General features: G+C 43.6%; 1 protein-coding gene across 2 annotated transcripts in view; it reads left to right on the top strand.

Moving 5' to 3' along the window:
• Ano6 (anoctamin 6) overlaps positions 1–23,200 on the top strand; it is a 175,154-nt gene that overhangs the window by 56,728 nt on the left and 95,226 nt on the right. For both annotated transcript variants that reach the window (XM_042677691.1, XM_042677692.1), the window contains one exon: positions 11,906–11,985. In XM_042677691.1, coding sequence (XP_042533625.1) covers positions 11,906–11,985 — 80 coding nt within the window. The remainder of the gene's footprint in view (positions 1–11,905; positions 11,986–23,200) is intronic.

The following is a 23,200-nucleotide window of genomic DNA, read 5'->3' as shown; positions in this document are numbered from 1 at the left end:
ACTTATTATTTATTTTTTTCAGGTGGGAGATGGAGTCTGGAACCTTGCACAAACTAGGCGTGTCTTCATGCCTTCTTACTTTTGGATATAAAGTAGGCACTAGAGTATATTAAGTCTTCTAAAAGCTTTTTCACGGTGTTGATCCAGGCAGGCAGGCTCGTGGGAATGGGGAATAGTGGCTGGTTTTCCGGGGGAATTTTGTACCCTTGGCTAAGCAAATTTGATGAGGGATTGCATGTGGAGGGATGAGGGAAAGGATATCTGGGAGTGTGGATTGGATTCATTTCATGGGTTTGGGAACGTGTACTGAAGCAGGAAGACAGGAGGAACAAAGAGTAGGCTTAGCAGGGAGAAGACACAGTGGAGAGTGGACAGGTTAATGTTTAGTTTTGTTCAGGCAGACCCAGCACTAAGAATGAAGATCAAAAATCACAGAGGGGGCGGAGAGGGGTGTAGCTGAGGAGGTGGGAGGGAAGGGATGGTAGGAGAAAAACAAAGAAGGAGGCAACAATGCTGGATAAATGTACTCACTACCTTGCTCATGTACCTGTAACCCCTTTGTACAGTATTTTCACAATAAAAAACCATATCATAGGGGCTGGGAAGGTGGCTCAGTGGTAGAGCGCTTACCTTGCATGCATGAGGCCCTGGGTTCGATTCCTCAACACCACATAAGCAAACAGAAAAAAGCTAGAAGTGGCGCTGTGGCTCACATGGTAGAGCGCTAGCCTTGAGCTGAAGAGCTGAGGGACAGCGCCCAGGCCCAGAGTTCAGGCCCCACAACCGGACCCCCCCCCAAAAAAAATTATATTCTACTACTTAGGTTTCTGTTTTTTTGTTTCTTCTTCAACTTACTTTTATCTTCATAAAGTCTTACACATTACATACAGCTTTTTGTTTGCTTGTTTTGTTGTTTTATCTGTCACTGGGCTTAAACTCAGGTCCTGGGAACTGTCCCTGAGCTTTTCTGTTCAGGCTAATGCTCTACCACTTTGAGCCACAGATCTACTTTTGGTGTTTTGGTGGTTGGAGATAAGAGTCTAACTGACTTTCCTGTGAGCCAGCCCAGGATCTTCAGATCTCAGTCTCCTGAGTAGCTAGAATCACAGGCTTGAGCCACCGGTGCCCAGCTTTGTTTTTTTTTGTGTGCAGGTACTGGGGCTTAAACTTAGGGCCTGGATACTGCCTCATAGTCTTTCACCCAAGGGTAGCTTTCTGCCACTTGAGCCACAGCTCCACTTCTAGTTTTTTGACAGTTAATTGAAGATAATAGTTTTAAGACTTTACTGCCCAGGCTGACTTTAAATCATGATTCTTAGATCTCAGCCTTTTGAGATTATAGGTGTGAGCCACCATTGCCCAACTAGTGAACATTCTTTACTTATTTTGTATAATCACATGCTGTACTGTCATATTATTGTAGTCCAACTGATTTAAACATTCAGATATTATTTACTTGTAGTCAAATTATCAGATCAAGGGGCTTGAGTGACATTCAAACTTTATATTTACAAAATTACCATTCAGAAAACTATTACCTGACATTGCCCATGTGTGCAATTGTTCCAAGAACCTTTGCTATATTAGTTCTTAATAACCTTTTTTTGGTGCTGGTAGTGAAGCTTGAACTCAGCTTGAACTTGTGTTCTTACTTAGCTTTTTTGTTCAGGGCTGGTACTCTTCCATGTGAGCTACTGTTCCACTTTGGGCTTTTTGCTGGTTAATGGGAGATAGGAGTCTCATGGACTCTGCTGCTTGGGCTGACTTTGAACCTCAGTCTTCAGATCTCAGTCTCCTGATCACAGGCATACGTCACCAATACCAGGCAGGTTTAAATAACTTCTCTTCTACAAATTCAGTAACTAAACATGGTATGTGAGTTCTGATTTTTATTTCCATTTGCCAAATTTTAGTATTCACTCACAGGGTTAAAATTTATTTGTAGCTGTTCACTAGAGTAAATGTTGATATAGTAACACTCATGAGATGGACAGCGAGAGGAACTGATGTGTGCAGTAGGAGTCTAGCGTGTCCCTCCTCTGGTCATGTGTCTTCTGTTCTGGGTGAGAGGCCTGTGTGAATATGGAAGGCTTCCATACATGGGGTATTGAATGTCTGTTATTGTATGTTGGATCCATTCCCTGTTGTTTTTCCAATCAAGATGTCCACAAAGCATTGGAAAAACATTTCTGGCAGTTCATTTAGTTGTAAAACCTGATAAATCTTATGCATTGCAGCAATGTGACCTGAACCAACACAAGACTCTGTATGTATAATGTCTCCCACCCTGCCCCCAGAGTGAAGCTCTACATGTGGCTATAATGGGAATTTTTGGTGAGAGGTGCTGTTCTACACCTTGTTTCAAGTACACAGCGGTAGACAATGCATACATGTGAAGGGTTATTTTGAGTTCCAAATTCTCAAACATACCACTTAAAGCATAAAAGGTTTGGGTTGAGTGTAGACACCTAATTTTTTTTCCATGCTGGTACTGGATTTGAACTTGGAACTTCTTGTTCATGCTTGGCTTTTTCCTTTTAAGGCTGATGTGTGTGTGTGTGTGCTTTATTGGAGATGAGTCTCATGGATTTTTCTGCCCAGGCTAGCTTTGAACCACAATCCTCAGATCTCAGACTCTTGAGTAGCTAGGATTACAGCTATGAGCCCTTAGCACCTGGCTATCTATGTCTAATTTCTCCTCCTTCCTATGCTGTAAAAATTGATTTTGGAACCGAGGCCTTCCTCCGGTAGGTTAAGCATGGAGGTGTGGACAAGGGTCTCATATCTAAAATATACTTGGAACTCAAAAAATTAAATCCCCCAACAACAAATCCTCAAAGAAACAACTGCCCAATAAATAAGTGGGCTAAAGACTTAAAGAGAAACTTCTCTGAAGAAGATAGAAGGATGGCCAATAGACGCATGAAGAAATGCTCAACATCCCTAGCCATAAAAGAAATGCAAATCAAAACAACATTGAGATACCACCTCACTTCCAGTTAGAATGACAAAAATCAAGAACTCTAACAACAACAGATGCTGGAGGGGATGTGGACAGAAGGGAACCTTACTTCATTGTTGGTGGGAATGTAGACTTGTTCAACCACTTTGGAAAGCAGTATGGAGGTTCCTCAAAAGACTTCACATAGAGCTCCCCTATGACCCAGCAATCCCACTTTTGGGCATTTCCCCAAATGTTTACAAACAAGACCACACTAAAGCTACCAGCACAACTATGTTTATTGCAGCATTATTTACCATAGCTAAGATATGGAACCAACCCAGATGCCCCTCAGTAGATGAATGGATCAAGAAAATGTGGTATATATACACAATGGAATTCTATGCCTCCATCAGAAAGAATGACATTACCCCATTTGTTAGGAAATGAAAAAACTTGGAAAAAATTATATTAAGTGAAGTAAGCCAGGCCCAAAGAAACACAGGTCCCATGGTTTCCCTTATTTGCAATATCTAGTATATGTATGAGTCAAGCGGAAAAGGTCAGATAATGTGATGTCAGGAAAATGAACCCTTAGATGTGTATTTTAATGTTTTTTTTCTTCTTTCATGCATGTGTTTCTAACGCATTTATAAGATTATTTCTTTGTTGCTTTGTATGTCCCTCCCCCACAGTATAACCCCTGCTTTCACTATATTTGATGTCAGTATAACTTGTGGAGGAGATGGGGAAAAACAAGTCGTTTAAGGATTCAGGTGGACCTGTTGCAACAATGAGAAGTACAAATTGTCATGTCAAAAACGAGCTTTACAATGTCAGTGGGGGGGGGGGAAGGGGGGAAAGATTGGGTAGGGGGAGGGGGGAGGCTGGGAAGGGATGTGAAGGGTAAACAAAGGAGGAGGCTGCAATGCTTGGTAAGAAATGTACGCATTATCCTGCCCATGTAATTGTAACCCCTCTGTACAGTATGTTCACAAATAAAAAAAAAAAAAAAGCATGGAGCTGTGATTCAAATGTGCTTTGAGTTTTTATAGTTCGTAGGAATTTAGAATGGTGTCCTGTTTTGTTGCTGGGGCATATATAATCGCTAGCATCTGGCAAGTGACCGATCAGAGACCAGAACCAAATTTCCCCTGAACCATAGCCAGCTATAGACTCAAGAGTTTATCTGAAATCTTCAAGGGTCCTAAAAGACCTGAATCATTTGAACTTGGAAAAAAAAAAAAAAGAGATAGCCTTCCAAGATATGACTAGAACATATTTTCTATAATTAATACCACTTGTCTTTTATAGAACAGCAAGTATGTAAGCCAAGCTTTTTAAGAAAAGCAAGATCAATTCAGCCTTACTCTTCAGTTATGTGATAGGTGGTTTTGAATGTAAAGGTGTTGGTTAAATGCAAGGGTGCCTCAAATTCCTATGGTGTTAAAAAGGTCACAATGTTGTGAAGATAATTTAAAAAAAGAATCAAGTTGGAAGACTCACACATTCTGATTTCAAAACTTGTTGCAAAGATAGAGCAATCGGGGGGGCTGGGAAGGTGGCTCAGTGGTAGAGCGCTTGCCTTGCGTGCATGAGGCCCTGGGTTCGATTCCTCAGCACCACATAAGCAAAAAGAAAAAAGCCGGAAGTGGTGCTGTGGCTCAAGTGGTAGAGTGCTAGCCTTGAGCTGAAGAGCTGAGGGACAGCGCCCAGGCCCAGAGTTCAGACCCCATGACCAGACCCAAAAAAAAAAAAAAAGATAGAGCAATCAGGAGAGCATAGCACTAAGACAGGAGCCCAGAGTCCAGATGTAAATTTATACATCTATGGCCAAAAGAGTTTTCCTGAAAGTGCACAATGTACACACATAGAGGAATGAAGCATCTCTTCAACAAAGAGGGTTGTAACAACTGGATTTCTACACACAAAGAATGAGGCCAAACCTCTACCTCAAATCATACAGAAAACACATAAGAGCCAATCAATAAATTATAAGGGCTAAAATAATAAAACTCTTAGGAGAAAACATAAACACAGGTCATCGTGACCTGGTTTGGCAGTAGGTTCCTGGACATTCGCAGCAAATGCGTGAACAACAGAAGAATTTAAAACAAGTTGGTTGTCATCAGCACTCAGAACTTTTGTGTATCAAAGGTCATTATTGAGTGACAATGTAGAATTAGGAATAATATTGAGACGTCATGGATCTCTGATACATGAGTTTTGTGGTTCTGGGGATGGACTCAGGGCCTTGCCCTGTCACTTGGCCTGTTTTGCTCAAGACTGATGTTCTACCACCTGAGCCACAGCTCTATACATCCTTTTGGTACTGAATTGGAATAAGAGTCTCATGGGGTTTTCCTTCCTGGGCTTGTTCAAACCTTGATTCTTAGATCTCGGCCTCCTGCATAGCTAGGATTTCAAGTGTATCACCAGCACCCGGCTGTTTTGAGATCTTGGCACCTTGTTGAGCACTAATTTTTCTTTCCAAGTTTACCTTGACTGCCCCTGCTTTTAAGATAGTTGAGCTAATTGAACAAAGTTTAATTTAAACTTAGACAAGGGTAACATTAATTCAGCAGATAGATTTGAATGGACACTTTGTCCTAAGCACTCATGATTTTACTTCCTTCAAATGTGACTTTACTTTTAGTGATTTTTGGTTGGATGTGGGAGAATTCAGGACCTGGGCCCTGTCCCTGAGCTCTTTTGCTCAAGGCCAGCACTCTTATCACTTGGAGTTACAATGCTACTTACAGTTTAGAAGTGGTTGTTAATTGGAAATGAGTCTCAGACTTTCCTATCCTGGCTGCCTTTGAACCACGATCCTCAGATCTCACCCTCCTGAGTAGCTAGGAAGACAGGCGAGAGCCGCCCGCTTCAAATGTGACTTTGAAAATGCGTCTCTCACTTTCTTGAGCCTGGAGAATTCTTTACAGCCCAACTGGTTACTGGCATGCGCTACAATGAACTCCCTCTCCCCTTCCCCCCAAATGCTCTGTAGTTATTTCTGGAATGTGAACTCTACATCTAAACTGGTCTCCATGGAATTCTTTATCTTCCTCATCTTGAGGAAGTGAAGATCTTTCCCTCTTTCCCTGCCCAGTTTCTTTTTTCTCAACAGAGATAATTCTGGAATTATTTGTCCGACTTCAGCTACTTTTTGTTGGGGAAGGAAAGAGGGAGGAGGGAAAGAAAAAAAAGGTCATTCATGAAAATCTAAACTTTGTTCGAATAAGGACATTTTTGGCTCTTGGCTGGGGTCCAGTAAGTATGCAGTTAGAGGCTTAGAGGACTCAGCAATTTAGAACAAATGCTCATTTGCCTTGTACTATGGTAAATAAATAATGCCTTTTCCCAAAGGTTCTGAACTCCTATTGAGCTTCCCTTGTTAAAATGGGTCATCACCAACTCACCTACCCCAAGCATGGGGCCATTCTTGATGATTTCATGACCCCCATTCTCCAGCGCTCACCCAACTTCATCCTTTTTATTTTTAATCTCATTCTAAGTATTTTCTGTCCAGAGTGCGTATCCCTCACTAGACCCTTCAATTTTTATTTCTTTGGCACCGTTTATATGCAAGATAAGGTCACTGGCCCCAGTGCCATGTTCCTAAAGCGTGGTACATGTCTCATAGAAGTTAATCAAGCCAGTGCTGGTTGGCTCGTGCCTGTAATCCAAGATAACTCAGGAGTGAGATCTGAAGATCGCAGTTTGAAGCCAGTCTGAACAGAAAAGTCTGTGAACCTGTATCTCCCAAATAACCACCAAAAAAACGGTATAAAGAAAAAGCCTGAAAACTTACTGTAGATTGAAACAAAACTGACAGTACAGAGTTGTAAACAACTTTTAAGTCACTGGTGTGTGTGTGTGTGTGTGTGTGTGTGTACATGTCTAATGACTGGTTGTTCACAATGACCTGTGATGTAGATACTGTGGTCTGCATTTTATTGATGCAAAAACAAGAGACATAGAATTATGAAACGTACTCAACACAAGATTGGTCTATGTTTTGGTCTTCTGACTCAAGTTCAATGCCATGTATAGTAGAACACAGCCATTTTTATCCCTTGCTAGAAACCTTTCCATCTTTGTATTTTATAATCCACAATTATTAGTAGTATTAATATTATTTTCATGCTGGTCCTGGGGCTTGAACTCAGGGCCTGGGCTCTGTCCCTGAGTGCTCAGTGCTAACACTCTAACCACGTGAGCCACAGCTCCACTTCTGGCTTTTTGGTGGTTAGTTGAAGATAAAGAGTTTCACAGGCCCCATGAGTGACAAGGAAAAAAAAAATCAAATGTGCTTCTGTAGACAAACACAAATAGATGAAAAGAAAAAAAATTGGTAAAAAGAAATCCCCATTTTGCTAGGCACTGGTGGCTCACACCTGTAATCCTAGCTACTTAGGAGGGTGAGATCTGAGGATCATGGTTCAAAGACAGCCCCAGCCAGGAAGAGTCCATAAGATTCCACTAGATAATTGGAAGTGGCACTGTGGCTCAAGTGGTAGAGCTCTCGCCTTGAGCTGAAGAGCTCAAGGACAGCACCCAGGCCTGGAGTTGAAGCCCTATGACTGACAAAAAGAGAAGTTTTCCTGGGTTTTCCTGCCCAGATGTTCTTGGAATCATAGTCCTCAGATCATAGCATCCTGAGCAGCTAGGATTACAGGAGTGAGCTGATGGTACCTGGCTCTGAAGAACGTTTTGATTAGGTCTTTTCATTTGTGACTGTTGTGTCAGTAAATTTTATGCATTTTCATTGTTCTTTTACATGTGTCTATTATATCTCTGACTATATATTGAAGCAGTTATTTGCAGATGCTATTTTACTTATATTTACAATGCTGTTTTAATTCCTAATTAACTTTAATACTGGGGTGCCCATGGAATTATTCATAATCATTCTCAGACAAGATTAATGGATTCAAAAGATAATCAATTTTGGAACCGAGCAGGTTCAGGTTCCCGTTGCATAACTTTTTTGGAGATTGCCTTGAGGTGCCTAACAACTCTAAAATATTATCCATCAGTGAAATAGGCACACACAAAAAAGATTAAATCTGAGTGCTAGTGGCTCACATTATAACAAGACTAATTAGGATCAAATATTCAGAAGTGCCAGGCACAGATGAATATGCTCAGTACATTTCCATTCCAGTTCCTCACATCACTGAGCCTATGTGCATGAATGTTCTTTGCAGAGTGCTTTATTTTTCTTACGACATGGTTTTGAATGGTCATGTCTATCTTTGCACAACCGCATGAGATTACCAGAGTAATGTTATCACTAGCATCAGATAAATGGAAAGTAAGTAAACCCAAGATTATGTAATCAAGCAGCAGAAGAATTATTGAGTGAGAACTGGAACCTATTCAATGCCCTTAGTTTATAACTAATGCCCTTTGTACCATGCCATGGTATGTGTGTGCATGCATGCGTGCCTATATGTGTGTATATATGTACACATGTGTATATACACATGTGTATATGCACATACATACATTTACATATATGTACACACATGCACATAAATATATTTTGGTGCTAGGAGTTGAGTGCGAATGTTAGGCAATACGCGCTCTCTCTCTGTGGTTCACCTCCACTTCATGTCCTTTTATAATCTTACATGTATTTATGGTGTTTCTGATTATCTCAACGGCTACCAATCACCATAATAAATAAATTATGAGAACCCAGCCCATCTATCTGCCATGTGGTGCTCTAAGGTTAGATAAATATCCCTGCCTGATTCTGGTTTACCTTCCTCTCTGGGGCTCAGCTTTATCGAGCACTTTGGTTTTTGACCCATGAGTTTGCTGCTGTTTTCTGTTTTCTGATGAGTGAGCTATAATTATCTAAGTTATAAAGTTGGAGATAATGTATCTTCTTATGGGCATGGTATAGGTTATCTCTCAGTTTCACAGTCGGGATAGTAAATTTTTGGTGTTCCATTTTTAATCGGTGGATTAGGTGACCCTGTGCAGTGCGTCTGTTGGTTCATGTCCTCATAGTGTTAACCCATTACAATGACCAGGCCTCTAGATATTTTTATGGGGCCCCTGATTTTAGAATGCGAAGTAAGTGAGTCAGAGCCAGTACTGCCTTTCTTGATGCTTGAGTGTTTCAATCTTATTATTCTAAGATTTAAAAAATACACGCTCTCAGCCAAGCTTGATGGCTCACCTGTAATCCCAGTTCTCAAGGACTGATACAGAATTACAAGTTTTGGGGATGTCTGGGCTGTACAGAGAGATCGTAGCTTAAAAACCCAAAATAAACGATTGAATGAAAAAATAAACATACCTACACCATCCCTCCCCTTCTCTGTGATACTGGGAATCAATCCAAGGCCTTGTACATGGTAGGCAAAGCACTCTTTTTTTAGTGCTGGTGCTGGAGTTTGAACTCAGGGCCTAGATGTTGTCCAGGCCAGAACTCTTACTAGTTAAGTTACAGCTCCACTTTTGGCTTTTTGGTGGTTGATAGGAGATAAGAGCCTCACAGACTTTCCTAACTAGACTGGTGTTGAACCTTAGTCTTCAGATCTTAGCCTCTTGAGTAGTTAGGATTACAGGCGTGAGCCACCAGCTGCAGCTTCAAAGCTCTTCTTAAACTTTTGCTGTATTAGAGTAGTTTTCCAGCCTTGTGGGCCTGAACATGTGACAGAGAGTTCCCAAATATTTTTATGTTCTAAGTGCGGAAATTAAATGAACTAATGATACAGTTCAAGATAGTACTTACTTTTTTTTTCTAACACAGGAAATATATACAGTACTGAAAATACATTTGAAAGGCACACACAAAAAGCAAATACATTTTAAAAGATATTAAGAAAAGCTGATTTTTTTTTTTTTTTGTATGTCATGGGCCCTGAACTGTGGGCCTAGGTGCTGTCCCTCAGCTCTTCAGCTCAAGGCTAGCACTCTATCACTTGAGCCACAGCACCACTTCCAGCCTTTTCTGCTGAGGAATTGAACCCAAGGCCTCATGTATGCAAGGCAAGCACTCTATCACTGAGCCACCTTCCCACCCCCAGGAAAAGCTGATTTTTTTTTTTTTTTTTTTTTTTTGTCGGTCGTGGGGCTTGAACTCTGGGCCTGGGCGCTGTCCCTCAGCTCTTCAGCTCAAGGCAAGCACTCTACCACTTGAGCTACAGCGCCACTTCCAGTTTTCTGGTGGTTTATTGGAGATAGGAGTCTCACAGTCTCTCCTGCCCGGGCTGGCTTTGAACCGCGATCCTCAGATCTCAGCCTCCTGAGTAGCTAGGATTACAGGCGTGAGCCACCAGCGCCTGGCCGGAAAAGCTGATTTTTAATCAACAAAAGTAACATTTACCTTTTCAGAATCCCTTCCAATTCTATTTTAACCTAAAGAGTTCAAAGTGTCACCTTAATTTTGACTATTTTATTTTTGCTAGTACGTGATTTTTTTTTTTTGTTTTTTTTTTTTTTTGTTTTGTTTTGTGGTTGTGGGGCTTGAACTTGGGGCCTGGGCTCTGTCCCTAAGCTCTTTTGCTCAAGGCTAATGCTCTACCACTTGAGTCACAGATCCATTTCTGGTTTTCTGCTGGTTAATTGGAAATAAGGGTCACACAGACTTTCCTGCCCGGGCTGGCTTTTAACTGTGATCCTCAGATCTCCGTCTCCTGAGTAGCTAGGTTTACAAGTGTGAGCACTGGGGCCAGGCATGATTTTTTTTTTTTTAGGTCAGATTACCAGAAATGATAATTCCACAATTCCTGGTGCCCTGCAATAATAGAAGCATAATTATCATATTAGCATCAGAAGTCTTTTGCCGTGTCAGTATATTAGGTGGTGAGATGATCAGCTGTGGCTTTGTTCTACCTGATTGGTTGTTTCCATGAAGCCATTTCTATTTTGATTCACTGAAAGTTCGCTTTTGGCTCTGTGTGGACATTAACCAGGAAATCTGTTCATTTCCATTACTAGAAGAATAACTAGAACTATAAATACTTCCTTTTTTTCTCTATCACAAATCCTTTCAGGCAGCATAGATGCCTTTAATACAACATCTGGGTAATAAAGGCATCTTGTATCTCCCCTGTCTACAAGCAAAATGCATACTTTGAAGGCTTTCAGATTCCCTTCCAAAGGGAAAGGAAGGAAAATCAACTATTACAGCTCTGTCCATTAGATACAGTGCACATAACTTGGTTATAAAATTATAGAGAAAGGGTGACATCATTCTGACATCTAGCTATCAGTTTTATAGTACTCATATCAAACTGTATATAGGCATTACATTTTATTGGCTTGCTGTTTTGACATAAAAGAATGTATCATAAATACCATGATGGGATTTCTTCCCCTCCTCCCTCTCCCCCTCCTTCCCTTCCTTTTTTTCTTTTCCTTTTTCTGTCCCTCTCTTTTCTTCTTTCTTCCCTATCCCTTCCCCCTTCCCCCTTCCCCTTTCCCTTTTCCCCTTTCCCCTTCTCCTCTTTTCCTCTTTCTTCCCTATTCCCCCTGTCCTTTGCTTTCCGTTCCCTTTCCTTCCATGCCAGTACCAGGGCTTGAACTTAGGATCTCACAGGCTTACTTGGCTTTTTCTCTCAAGGTTGGCATTCTACCACTTGAGCCACACCTCTACTTCCAGCTTTTTGGTGGTTAATTGGAGATGAGAGTCTCCCAAATTTTCTTGTTCATGGATCTTCGAACCTCGATCTTCAGATTTCAGTCTCCTAAGTAGCTGGGATTGTAGGTGTGAGCCACTGGCACTGTGCAAGACCTAGTATGTTTACCAGCATGGCGTTATCCATGGATGAAACAGTTGCTGAAGATTTTGGCTATCCTTACTGAGCTTGAAAGCATTAAATAATGTTGACTGCAAGTGTACTGCCTATGCTAAATATACATAGTTGCTTCTGTGGGCTATTTTAAATAGAGCTATGCTTTACGCTTCCTATTGTATTCATTTATTTCTCCATTTATCTTCAGTGTTGGAAAACTTTGAACGAACAATCATCCCCAATTGTGGATCACTGGAGGGTCAGCAGGATTTCCGAACCCCAGATTTTGTGAGTACTACTGCTTCATCTTAAATATATTGCTTAGCTGGAAGTTCCTACCCATGGGAGAGGGAAAGGTTCCTTCAGAGAATTCTCCTGTTCACTGGCTGCAGCTGTAGCAGGGGCTGTGTTCAAGGCTGTGGTGTCTGAGTATCTTGGCATTGCAAGACATAGGAAGCTAGTTTTCTCACTACTCTGAGAACTCCAAATAGAAACTCCTTCAGGAGTAAAACAGAAACGTGTTCTCAAAACTCAGACTTCGGGAAGGTGGCTCAGTGGTAGAGCGCTTGCCTTGCATGCATGAGGCCCTGGGTTCGATTCCTCAGCACCATATAAGCATAAAGAAAAAAAGCCAGAAGTGGTGCCGTGGCTCAAGTGGTAGAGCGCTAACTTGAGCTGAAGAGCTGAGGGACAGTGCCCAGGTCCAGAGTTCAGGCCCCATGACCAGACCCAAAAAAAAAACAAAAAAACTTCTGACTTAATGCTGGGTTCCAGTGTGATCCTTGCTACTCAGGAAGTTGAGATCTGAGGATTTGGGTTTGAGGCCAGCCCAGGCTCTTATCTCCAATTAACTTCCAAAAAACTGGAAGTGGAACTATAGCGCCAGTCTTGAGCAGAAAAGCTCAAGGACAGCGCCCAGACCCTTTGTTCAAGCCCCAGTACTGGTGCAAAATCACATTCATGGATTGTGCTGCTTCCAGTTTGTGCAATTAGTAACTCTGGACCTCGTTCTTTATTGAGCACATATCCTGTGTTGACCAGTGCTGGTCGTTTATAGTGGACTAGCGCGATTCTTCATGTCCTTCTGGAACCTTTGATGATACGTTGTAAAACCAAGGAGTGGTCTGTGGTTTGTTCTGTCGAAGAGAACTAATATGCTCCCACTCAATTAGACTCATTAAAGATTGCCATGGTTTCCACCCTTAAGGAATTAAAAATCTTATTAGATGCTACTGTGATTTTATTAATGCCTTGTTTAAAGAAAATGAAGCATGCAGGATACCTTGCCAAATGGCCTTCACTAAATAGATTTTTTTTTTTTAATAGGCAGCTCATGTAGAGAGAGGAGATGGGAAAGGGAGAGGTGGTCCTCTGACTCGGGGGGCCTGTTTATTACTCCAGATGAGGGGAGAAAGTGTGCCAGCACTCACCTGGATTCACTGAGCTTTGTCCCCTCGAAATGGCATGTCAGCCATTCGCTTTAGCAATGCCAAGATCTTTTGTTGTTTTGTGTTTTCCAAGTACAATAGACATTTGTCCCTCCGGTAATCAGCAGAGCAGGATTGCATTATTGATAAAGTCTTTTCTGTTCACACTTTATGGATTTCCCACTCAGTTCAACCAAGAGTAAAGAAAACCAGCCAGGGCTCCAGACTGAAGAAAGGATTGCATATGAAATGATCCCCAATGCCATTTTTGTTCCAAGTCTGAGGCTCTCCTGTGGTGTAGCTGCTGGTCGCCTACTGGGAAAATCACTTGGGTATAATAGAAAGACATAGTATTCAGTGACTTCTCCATTATATGCAATGAGATTTTCAGTGAAGGAAAATTGTGACTGCTTACCAGGACTCCCGTGTCTTAAAAAGCAGAGCAGTTTTGTGCTTTTTGCAGCTAGATTCCAAAAGCAGAATTCACACGTTTCAGATTTGAGTAGGATACTGATACAAACTCAGAGTCACTCCTTAAATATGTGTGTGTGTGTGTGTGTGTGTGTGTGTGTGTGTGTGTGTGTATATATATATTTGGGGGGGAGGGGTGTCCCTGTACCTTTGTGCTCAAGACTAGCACTCTACCATGTGAGCCATAGCTCTACTTCTAGCTTTTTGGTGGTTAATTGGAGATAAGAGTTTTACAGACTTTCCTGTCTGGGCTGGCTTTGAACTTCGATCCTTAGATCTCAGCCTTCTGAGTAGGATTATAAGTGTGAGCTACCAGCACCTGGCTCATTAATCTCTAAGTAGTTATACAAACGGGTTTCAGTTAAACATATAAGTATATGAGTGTAGTGCATCTTGAACAGTATCACCTCTTCCTTCGTTCTCCCCCTTCTACCCTTTAAAAAATTTTTGGTGCCCATGATGGGGCTTGAACTGAGGGCCTCTTGCTTAGAGTATTTTACTCAAGACTAGTGCTCTACCTGTGGAGCCACAGCTCCACTTCTGGCTTTTGGTGGCCAATTGGAGATGAGTCTTACAGACTTTCCTGCTCAGGCTGTCTTCAAACCATGATCCTCGGATTCCACTCTTCTAAGTAGCTAGGATTATTAGGCATGAGTCACTAGCTCCTGGCTACCATTAACTTCTTGGAATCTACATTTTAATTACTACCCATCAGTCGTCTATACTAGGAATGGTTGTGGAAATAACATAAGGTCTCTGAAAATATTCACTCTCTGGAGAGATTTCTTTTAACCATCACTCTGAGGCCATTTAAGCCAGAAGGATATTCTTAAGCCAAATGCTCTTTTAAAAGATTTTCACAATGCCTGTCACTGGTGGCTTATGCCTGTATTCTGACTCCTCGGGGCTGAGATGTAAAGGTGGTAGTTCAAAGCTTGCCTGGGCAAAAAGGCACATAAGACTCTTTTTCTTCACTTAATCACCAAAATAAGCTGAAGTAGAACTGTGGCTCAAGAGGTAGAGCACTAGCCTTGAGCACAGAAGCTCAGGGACAGTGCCTAGGCCCTGAGTTCAAGACTCACGACTCGCACATAAAATGTTTGGTCTTTTTTCGAGATTCATCAGAAGTCCTTTTATTAGACAGCAGTGGTGGATTTGAAAGCTACTCATCATGATTGTTCTGAGTGGTTGGTATCAGATCTCTGTCCCTCTGTTCTCTTCCTCTAATTGTGGGTTAGACTATGTGTAGAAAAAGAGCCTGTGATTTTCTGGCGCTTTATAGATTGTTCACACCTCTGATGCTCATTACCTGCTGCTTATGTTTTTAGTTTTGGTACTCCAACATAAATAGCAGCTTCTATTTTTCTCCTTGGTATCCCAAGGCAGCGTACTTCCAGCCTCATAGTAAACACAGGTTATACCCAACTGCTGTCTCCATGGTAAACAAACCAGAGGAGCGGAGGCGGTGTCCTGAGAATGGGGCACCCCAGAGAATCAGTGCTGCCCGCCTTGCGTTTCAGAGTGGCCTCTCAGCAGGCAGAAGGTTACAGCCTTAGTGAAAACCGAGACAGGCAGGTGGGACCAGGCATATGCCAACACCAAGTTGGGTAAGTGGATCCAAACCAGAATGTTTTGACATAGAAATGAGAGAATAAAAAGAACCTGAGATCGGTGAATACCCAAAGGCCAAAGCAAAATTGAAAGCAGAAAGGACACTGGGAAGAATGAAAAGAGCTGGGGGAGAAAAAAAAAAAAAAAAGAGATCAGTATTGTATTTATTTTCTGTCTGGCATTTTGGAAGGTCCAGTTCTAGTTAGCTAAGTTGAACTGAAATAAAGCAAGACAGAGACCTTGTTTATCCAGGCCTTATTCTCAAATAGTTCAGATTTTAGAAAGATTAAGAGCCTGGTATATAAAACACAGAGGGTAGAAATAACAGGCTATTTATATAGTTTGGCGAACAGAGAGAATACAGTGCTTTCTGGTGACCGGTTTGTGTCCTTCAGAATTGGTTTTTCTTGCACTTGGACTAAGGCCTGGGAAAGCAGAGCTTGTCTCTGATCGGAGAAGCCAGCTGCAGTTTTCTCAGCTCAGGCAGACCCAGCCTTGCTCTGGGGTGGAGTCTGTGGAGATCTTTGTCAGCCTCATGGTATGGTCAGAGGATAGCAATCCATCTGTTTTTAGGACTGCACCCCTACTGATCTTCTGCTTTTCTTGGCTGTCGTTGGTTGGTGGATTACCTGTCACCTGTACACTTGTGTTGCATCCCCTTTCTACGATCTTTGTGGATGGAGGCAAGTGAATACAGTCAATCTGTGCTAGAATGTGGAGGGGATGTGCAGAAATGTGGACAGAAAGCCCCTGTGTTCTTGCTGCACCAAAGCTTGTGAAGATCTGGGACATGTAGCAAGCAGAACCGCTGCCTTAGACCTGCTCGGAGGTCAGGTGGGTATTGGGGAGAGGGAGTCAACGGGAGGATGTGCCAGCACAGACAGCAACCTAGTAAGCTTGCTAGGGTGACTCAGATAGACACATTTTAAAGCATGATGAAATTCTGATGAGTGTGTGTGCATGTGTGCATGCATGTGCTGATCCTGGGGCTTGAACTCAGGGCCTGGGCACTGTCACTGAGCTTTTTTTTTTTTTTTTTTTTTCCTTCAAGGCTATCACTCTGCCACTTAAGCCACAGCTCTTCTTCTGTGTGTGTGTGTGTGTGTGTGTGTGAGTGATTAATTGGAGATAAGAGTTGGCTGGATTTTGCTGCAAAGCCTGGCTTTGAACTGCAATCCTCAGATTGCAGCCTCCCAAGTAGATAGGATTACAGGCATGGGTCACTGGTGCTGGTCTCCTCAGCATTCTTGCCTGGTGGGACGCAGGCTCCTGGGCTCACATTCTCAGGTGTTGTTAACAGCTAAAGGTCTGGGCCATTGTGACTGGCTCCCTAACTCCAGGTACACTGGAGGAGATCCAAGGGGAATTGAAAAAACATTGGGATTGAGGATTCAATATGGGGAGAGGTAAAGTCAAGGCTATTTGTAGGAACCCTGACTCTAAAGACACTGATCCCAGAAGACAAAGGCAGAGACACAGAGAGAAAGAAGTTGGGGGCTAAAGAACTGGGACTGCAGTATTAACAGGTCTGAAAGATGAGGGAAAACTTTGGAGACATGGCAGGCCAGTGAAGGGAGGGTGTGTAGGAGGGAATGGCTGAATGCTGTGGATGAGAATGGAGAGATGGCCATTAAACTTAAGGGAAACCTCAATTGACTAGTGCTATCTAGAGCCTCATTAAGAAGGATCCAAAACAAAATGGGATAAGAATTGGGTACATAGAATTTAGATACACCCTTTTCCCCCTTCTACCCCCTCCCCCTTCCCCTCCCCTCCCTCTTCCCCTTTCCTCCCCTCCATTTCTCCTTTTCTTTCCCCTTTCCCTTCCTTTCCCTCCCCTCCCCTCCCTTTCTTTCCTCTTCCCTCCTCTTCGCTTCCCTCTGAACAAGCTTACTGAGAGGCTGAATACCATAGCCCCACCCACTGCTCTAGCTCTTGGGAAGCTGGGGCCGGAGGATTGGAAAGTTTAAGACTAGCCTGGTGAACATACATAGCAAGACCCGGCCTCAGGAAACAAAGTAAGAAACAAATCTAGTATTATCTGGAAGATTTCAGGTGAAAGTTTAAGATATCAGGGAATTTTGTTTCTAAGAGGAGAGAACAATCTGGTAGAGACAGGGAAACATTTTTGGAATAAAGTCCTTAGGAGGCAAAGGAGGGGTGAAAATCTAGTCCAGAGGGGAGGCCACCGCTATAGGCCTTGGTCACACTTAGAAGTAGGAGGCCAGCAAGAGTAGGAATTGATTGAGAAAGCATTTCTTTTTTGGTTGCTGATCATCTATTAGTAATAGGAGTAAGGCATTAGAAAAGACCAAAGGAGGAGAGATTAGCAGAGAGGGTAGGGACCCTCTGAAAGAGAGCATGAATATCCTAGGGGCAGAAGGGGTATATATATCATGATCCACGTGATAGCAGTGGCAGCCAGGTTAGTGATCATGATCCTATCCCACTGAAGTCCAGCTTGAGTAGGCTACAATTTGATTTCACCAACTTTCAGCAAAGTAAGACAATGATGAGGGAGTCAGGGGAGGTTTGCATGACCACAGAGGACTGTGGGTATGAGGAAGGTGAGGCCACAGGATCAGTGGATACAGACGTTAGTGGAGTGTGACATTTTAATGTTGGAATCTTGGAGATAGTCAACCCCAGTGGACTGGGATTAAGGAAAAATACTTACAACTGTGGGAAGATGTATATGGCAGCTTTCTGTCTCTGTAACAGAACCCTGAGCTAAGCAGGGCACCAGTGCCTTATGCCTGTAATCCTAACTACTCAGGAGGCTGTGATCTGTGATCAGGGTTCGGAGTCAGCCCCGACACGAAAGTCAGTGAGACTCTTTATCTCCACTTAGTGACTGAGAAAGCAGGAAGTGGAGCTCTGGCTCAATGGTTGAGTGCTAGCCTTGAGTGAAAACGCTAAGGGACGGCGCCCAGGCCCTGAGTTAAAGCCCTAGTACCAGCATACAAAAACTCAGATACCTGGGATAGTCGACTTGGAAGGAGTAATTTTGGCTCCTAGTGTGAGAGCGTCCATCTCATAGTGAGTTGGCCCTGTTGCTTTGGGCTTGTAGTCAGGCAGTGGGGGTACAGAGCAGCGCAAAACCATTCCTCTCATGACAAGAATTGTGTGGGGAGTGGGGAAGGGGGAGAGGTAGGAGTGGGCCAGGGCCCGGTAACTCTTCAGGGACACATTTCTAATGACCTGAAGACTTCCCTCTAGACCCTACCTTGGAAGGACATTAGCATCTCTCAGGAGTGCCCTCTTGTGGACTTAGCCTGTAACACAGGGACCTCTGGTTGGCGCTCATGCTGAGGAGAAGGTACAGTGACCAATAGGGGTGGAATCTGGGCTGTGAGCATTAGAATGTGGGTGGAGGCAGGATAGAGCAGCAAGACAGGGTGTCAGGCGGATCACACATATGATTATGGAACTCCCCAAGAATTAGTGTCAGCAGGGATCTATTAGCCTGGCATCTGTAAGGAATGTGGAGCAGTGACTTGAGGATGGGTAGGTGGAAGCAGAATCTGGAGGAGGAGCAGGACGAGGCCCAGAGTAGATGTGGCCAATGATGAGCTGTAATGTTGTATTAGGGATCCAGCTAGAACACAGTCTCTCCATCTCAGCCCTCTGGCATCTAGAGCTGGATTGCTCTCTTCTCCTCCCCCCTTCTTCCCCCCCCCCCCCCCCATCAATTGTGGGGCTTGAACTCAGGGCCTGGGCGCTATCCCTTTTTCACTCAAGGCTGCCGCTTTGAGCCATAGCTCCCACTTTTTCTATGGTTATTTGGAAATGAGTCCCCTGGACTTAACTTACCTGGGCTGGCTTCCAATTGTGATCCTCAGATCTCAGCCTCCTGAGTAGCTAGGATTACAGGTGCCAGGCTTGGATTTCTCTTCCGTCGAGGTTAATGCTATCCTGTGCATTTTGGGATGTTTATGAACATTTCCTGGTTTCTTTCAACTAGACAGAAATGGCCAGTGGAATGGCCTGCCTTCTGGATGACAAGCAAATAACTTCCAGACATTGCCAAAAATGTACCGTGGGAACAAAGCTTGTCTTCTCTGAGAACCACTGGGTTCCATGGCTACTGAAGACATTGGGGCCCCTCATATTCCTAAGTGGAGCTGTTTTGGGGCCAATGTTGGGGACACTAATCCAGATTCTAGTAGATCATGAAATACACAAGGAGAAAATAAATACTGACCCCCACTCCCCTTCACAGAGCTTGAGGAGGAGGAGCTGGAGAAAGACACAGCAGGAGACTGGCGGCGTTCGTGGTTTCCTAGTATTTGATGGAAGCCCTTGGACACATGTTAAAGGGGCTTCACACAGGGAGAGAATGGCGTCTGGAGGGAAGGGTGGCTCTGGGAAGGATGTACCAGGGTTTGCAGGGCTCACGCTTGTGGAGGACTCAGCATCATGCAGTTGTGTCTTTGAGGAGCAGGTGTCCAGGATGATGCCTGTGGCTTATGGGTTTCAACCCAGATGTTAAGGATTCACTGAGAGCTGAGAGACAGAGGTGAGCACAGGGCAGAACTTTGGAAAAGTCAGGAAGAATAGGAGGGCAGGAAAAACCCAAAGCAAGCCCTGGAGTTTCTAGGCAGTGGTGAGGGCTTTGGTGGTGGCGGATGCTCCTGTACTGCTGTGTGGCTTTCCCTGCCATCACTCAGACATGGAGGAAACAGGATGTGCCCAGAGTTGGGCTTGACTGGGTGGACACGGTGCCCAGTGGAGTGTGGAGAGTGGTGTTACTGGAAGAAGGAGCTTTAATGTGACCTGTGTGTGTGCCAATCCCGGGGCTTGAACTCAGGGTCTGGGCATTGTCCTTGAGCATTTTTGCTCAAGTCTCCAGCTCTACCCTTTGAGCTCCACAGTTCTACTTTGGTTTTTTGGTGGTTCATTGGAGATAGAAGCTTCACAGACTTTCCTTCCTAGGTTGGCTTTGATCTGTGATCTCAGCCTGATGAATTGCTAGGATTCCAGGCATGAGCCACTGGTGCATTGCTCCTAATGTGACCTTTTTTGTTGTTGTTGTTCCAGTCCTGGGGCTTGAATTCTGGGTTTGTTTGCTACCCCTGAGCTCAAGACAGGTGCTCTACCACTCGAACCACAGTGCCACTTCTGGTGGTTGATTGGAGATAAAAGTCTCATGGATTTCCTGCCCGGACTGGCTTTGAACTGCAGTCCTCAGATCTCAGCCTCCTGAGTAGCTAGGATTACAGGCGTGTGCCACTGGTGCCTGGCCTAATGTGACTTTTGAGGAGGGAAGGAAGATGGGCAGGATGGCTCACACCTGTAATTGTAGTTATGAGGAGCAGAGGCAGTGGAAGCATCCAGGAACTGAAGCGATAGTTCATGAGACTCCATCTCAACCATCGGCTTGTATGTTGTCCCAAGCTATGTAGGAGCACAACAACTGGGCATCATGTCGTAGGTCTGTCATCCTCAGAGATACAGGGAAGTACAAATAGCATTGCAGCCTAGGTTTGCCCAGGCATAAAGGGAGACCTTACAGGAAGATAACCAATGCAAAAAGAGACTGGAGGCATGGCTCAGATGGTAGAGTGCCTTCTTTGGAAGTGTGAGGTTCTGAGTCCAGTACTACACCAAAAAAAAGGTAGATAGAGGGAGAGAGGAGAAAGAAGGAAGAAAAGGGATAGGCTGAATGATTAAAAAAAAAAAAAAAAGACTGAGGGGCCTCTGAGATCTTGGTACCATGCTTAGGAAAGGGAGTTGTGGTCAAAAAAGGGCTTCTTGAATAGACAAGTTGTAGGGATGTTTTTGTGGGATCACAGGTCCCCACATGGATGTTAGTCCGTGAAAAAGAGCAACAAGAAGTCATACAACCAAGGGGCCCAAGTCATACCACGTGTGGTCACGGCCATGTCGCTTCTGAGGCGTGCACTCGATGTCATTCTGGTGTGAAGACAGACTGCCTGCCTGTTGGAGCAGGAAATGTGGGCCAGTGGCTAGATTTTCAACACTCAAGAGCACCATTTGGGAAGTAGGAGGTGACAGGTGACGGACAGGCGCTGGGAATGCTGGGTACATTCTACTCACATGGACCTAGGGGATTTCGCCAAGCAACCCTGGCAACATGGTGTAGAGGAATCTTGATCTTCCCATTCTTTGCCTGGGGTATGAAAAGTGTTTGGGAAGAGCAGCTGGTGATGCACAGCCTGGAGACCTTTAGTGTGTAGATGTCTCAAAAGAGGGTTGTTTTTGTTTGTTTCAAAAAAGGGTTCAAGAAGCTATTTTAAAAGCTGGGCTCCAGTGGTTCATGCCTATAATCCTAGCTACTCAGGAGGCTGAGGTCTGAGGATTGAGGTTTAAAAGCCAGCCTGGGCAGGAAAGTCCATGAACATTTATTTATTTATTTTTTTTACGTGTTATTATAAAGGTGACGTACAGAGGAGTTAAGTTACGTAAGTCAGGTAGAGAGTACATTTCTTTTTAACAGTGTCACTCCTTCCCTCTCTCCCAGTTTTTCCCTCTTGTCCCCACCCACAAGTTGTATAGTTCATTTTCCACACAGTGTCCAGTGAGTACAACTGCTGCATTTGTTTACTCCTTGGCCCTCCGTTTCTGTGCTCCCTTTACTCACTCAAAGATAGATATATGAACAAACAAGACCAAAAAGAAAAAGAAAAAAGAAACCAGCAACAATGAAATAAATCTTTGGTTTCCATTTCCTGCAGTTTGCTGACAAATACTATTTTATATGATCAGATGCGCATGGGCATCGCACCTTTGTGATCCTCTAAGAGTATCCTTCTTTGGTCTCTCTGTCCTGTATAATTGATCATGCCCTCCTGTATTTTAGGTCTAGCTTCCACATATGAGAAGAAAACAATGCCCTTTGTCTCACTGAGCTATAAAACTCTTTATTTCCAGTTAACCACCCAAAAGCCAGAAGTGGCACTGTGGTTCAAGTGGTAGGATGCTAGCCTTCAGCAAAAAAAAAAAAAAAAAATCCCTAAACCCAATCAAAACAAAAAAAGCCGTGGGACAGTGCCCAGGCCCTGAGTTCAAGCCCCGGTAGTGGCATACATGCACGCACACATACACACATGCGCACATACAATCTATTTTAATCTTTTTTGTGTGTGTGTGCCCTTCCCCTTTTCTTTGTTTTGGTGACTTCTGAAATAACGGAATTGGGGCTGAGGCTATTGAAACAAATATTTCTGTTTATTTTGTGGCCAGCCTGACATCTTAGTATCCCAGAAACTCAGTAGTCTCATAGTCTGGCTAAAATTCCCAGGTGCATCAGAGTCCAAAAGTATGACAGCACAACAGACCTTCCACAGGAACTTAGGTCCGTGGACCTAACTTGGACACAGACTCCTTTCCTCTTCTGTACACCGATGAATAGGATGGCTTTATCTTGGGGTCAAATGTTAAAGAGAAAAGAACCCTCCCCCTCCTCCCAGGGTTCCCCAAAGAAAACAAATATTAATTTGGTCAGAGGGCTCTGGGGAAAGGAAATGGAGGTCAAAGTTAATGCTTTTTGCCATAGTTGAAATGCACATGACATGTCAACTTGATAAGCATTCTAAGAAGCCTCTAAGAAGGAGATGATGGGCCATAGACTTTGAAGATGGAGGAATACTACATTCATTCTGTGTGGCTGACTTCAGAGATCTGTGAGGGTTGTGGAGAATCAGGAAAAGCTGCAGGCATTTCTGAGCGACAGGCAGAGGTGTCATTGGGACATTTCTTTCCCTGTCCTTTCTTCGGGATGCACAATGTCTCAGCGTTGCCCAAGAAACAGTCATAAAAAGGTGATCCGGCTTTAGACCCCACGGAGTTGAGACCCTCCAGAGTCATTTTTAACCCAGAGGACCAACAAACTGCCATCCTGAACTAATAATAATCTTCTGGAACATTCCAGTCTCTCGTTTTTTTCCATCATTAATTCTGAAATGTTACGAGTCGAATGGGAGCCCGTGGTGAGCTGAGGCAGGTGGGAAAGTGCTTAGCATGATGAGATT

Source organism: Dipodomys spectabilis, unplaced genomic scaffold (assembly GCF_019054845.1).
Source record: "Dipodomys spectabilis isolate Male_0828 unplaced genomic scaffold, ASM1905484v1 ptg000039l, whole genome shotgun sequence".
NCBI classification, from domain to species: domain Eukaryota; kingdom Metazoa; phylum Chordata; class Mammalia; order Rodentia; family Heteromyidae; genus Dipodomys; species Dipodomys spectabilis.
This window is presented reverse-complemented; position numbering and strand designations above follow the sequence as displayed.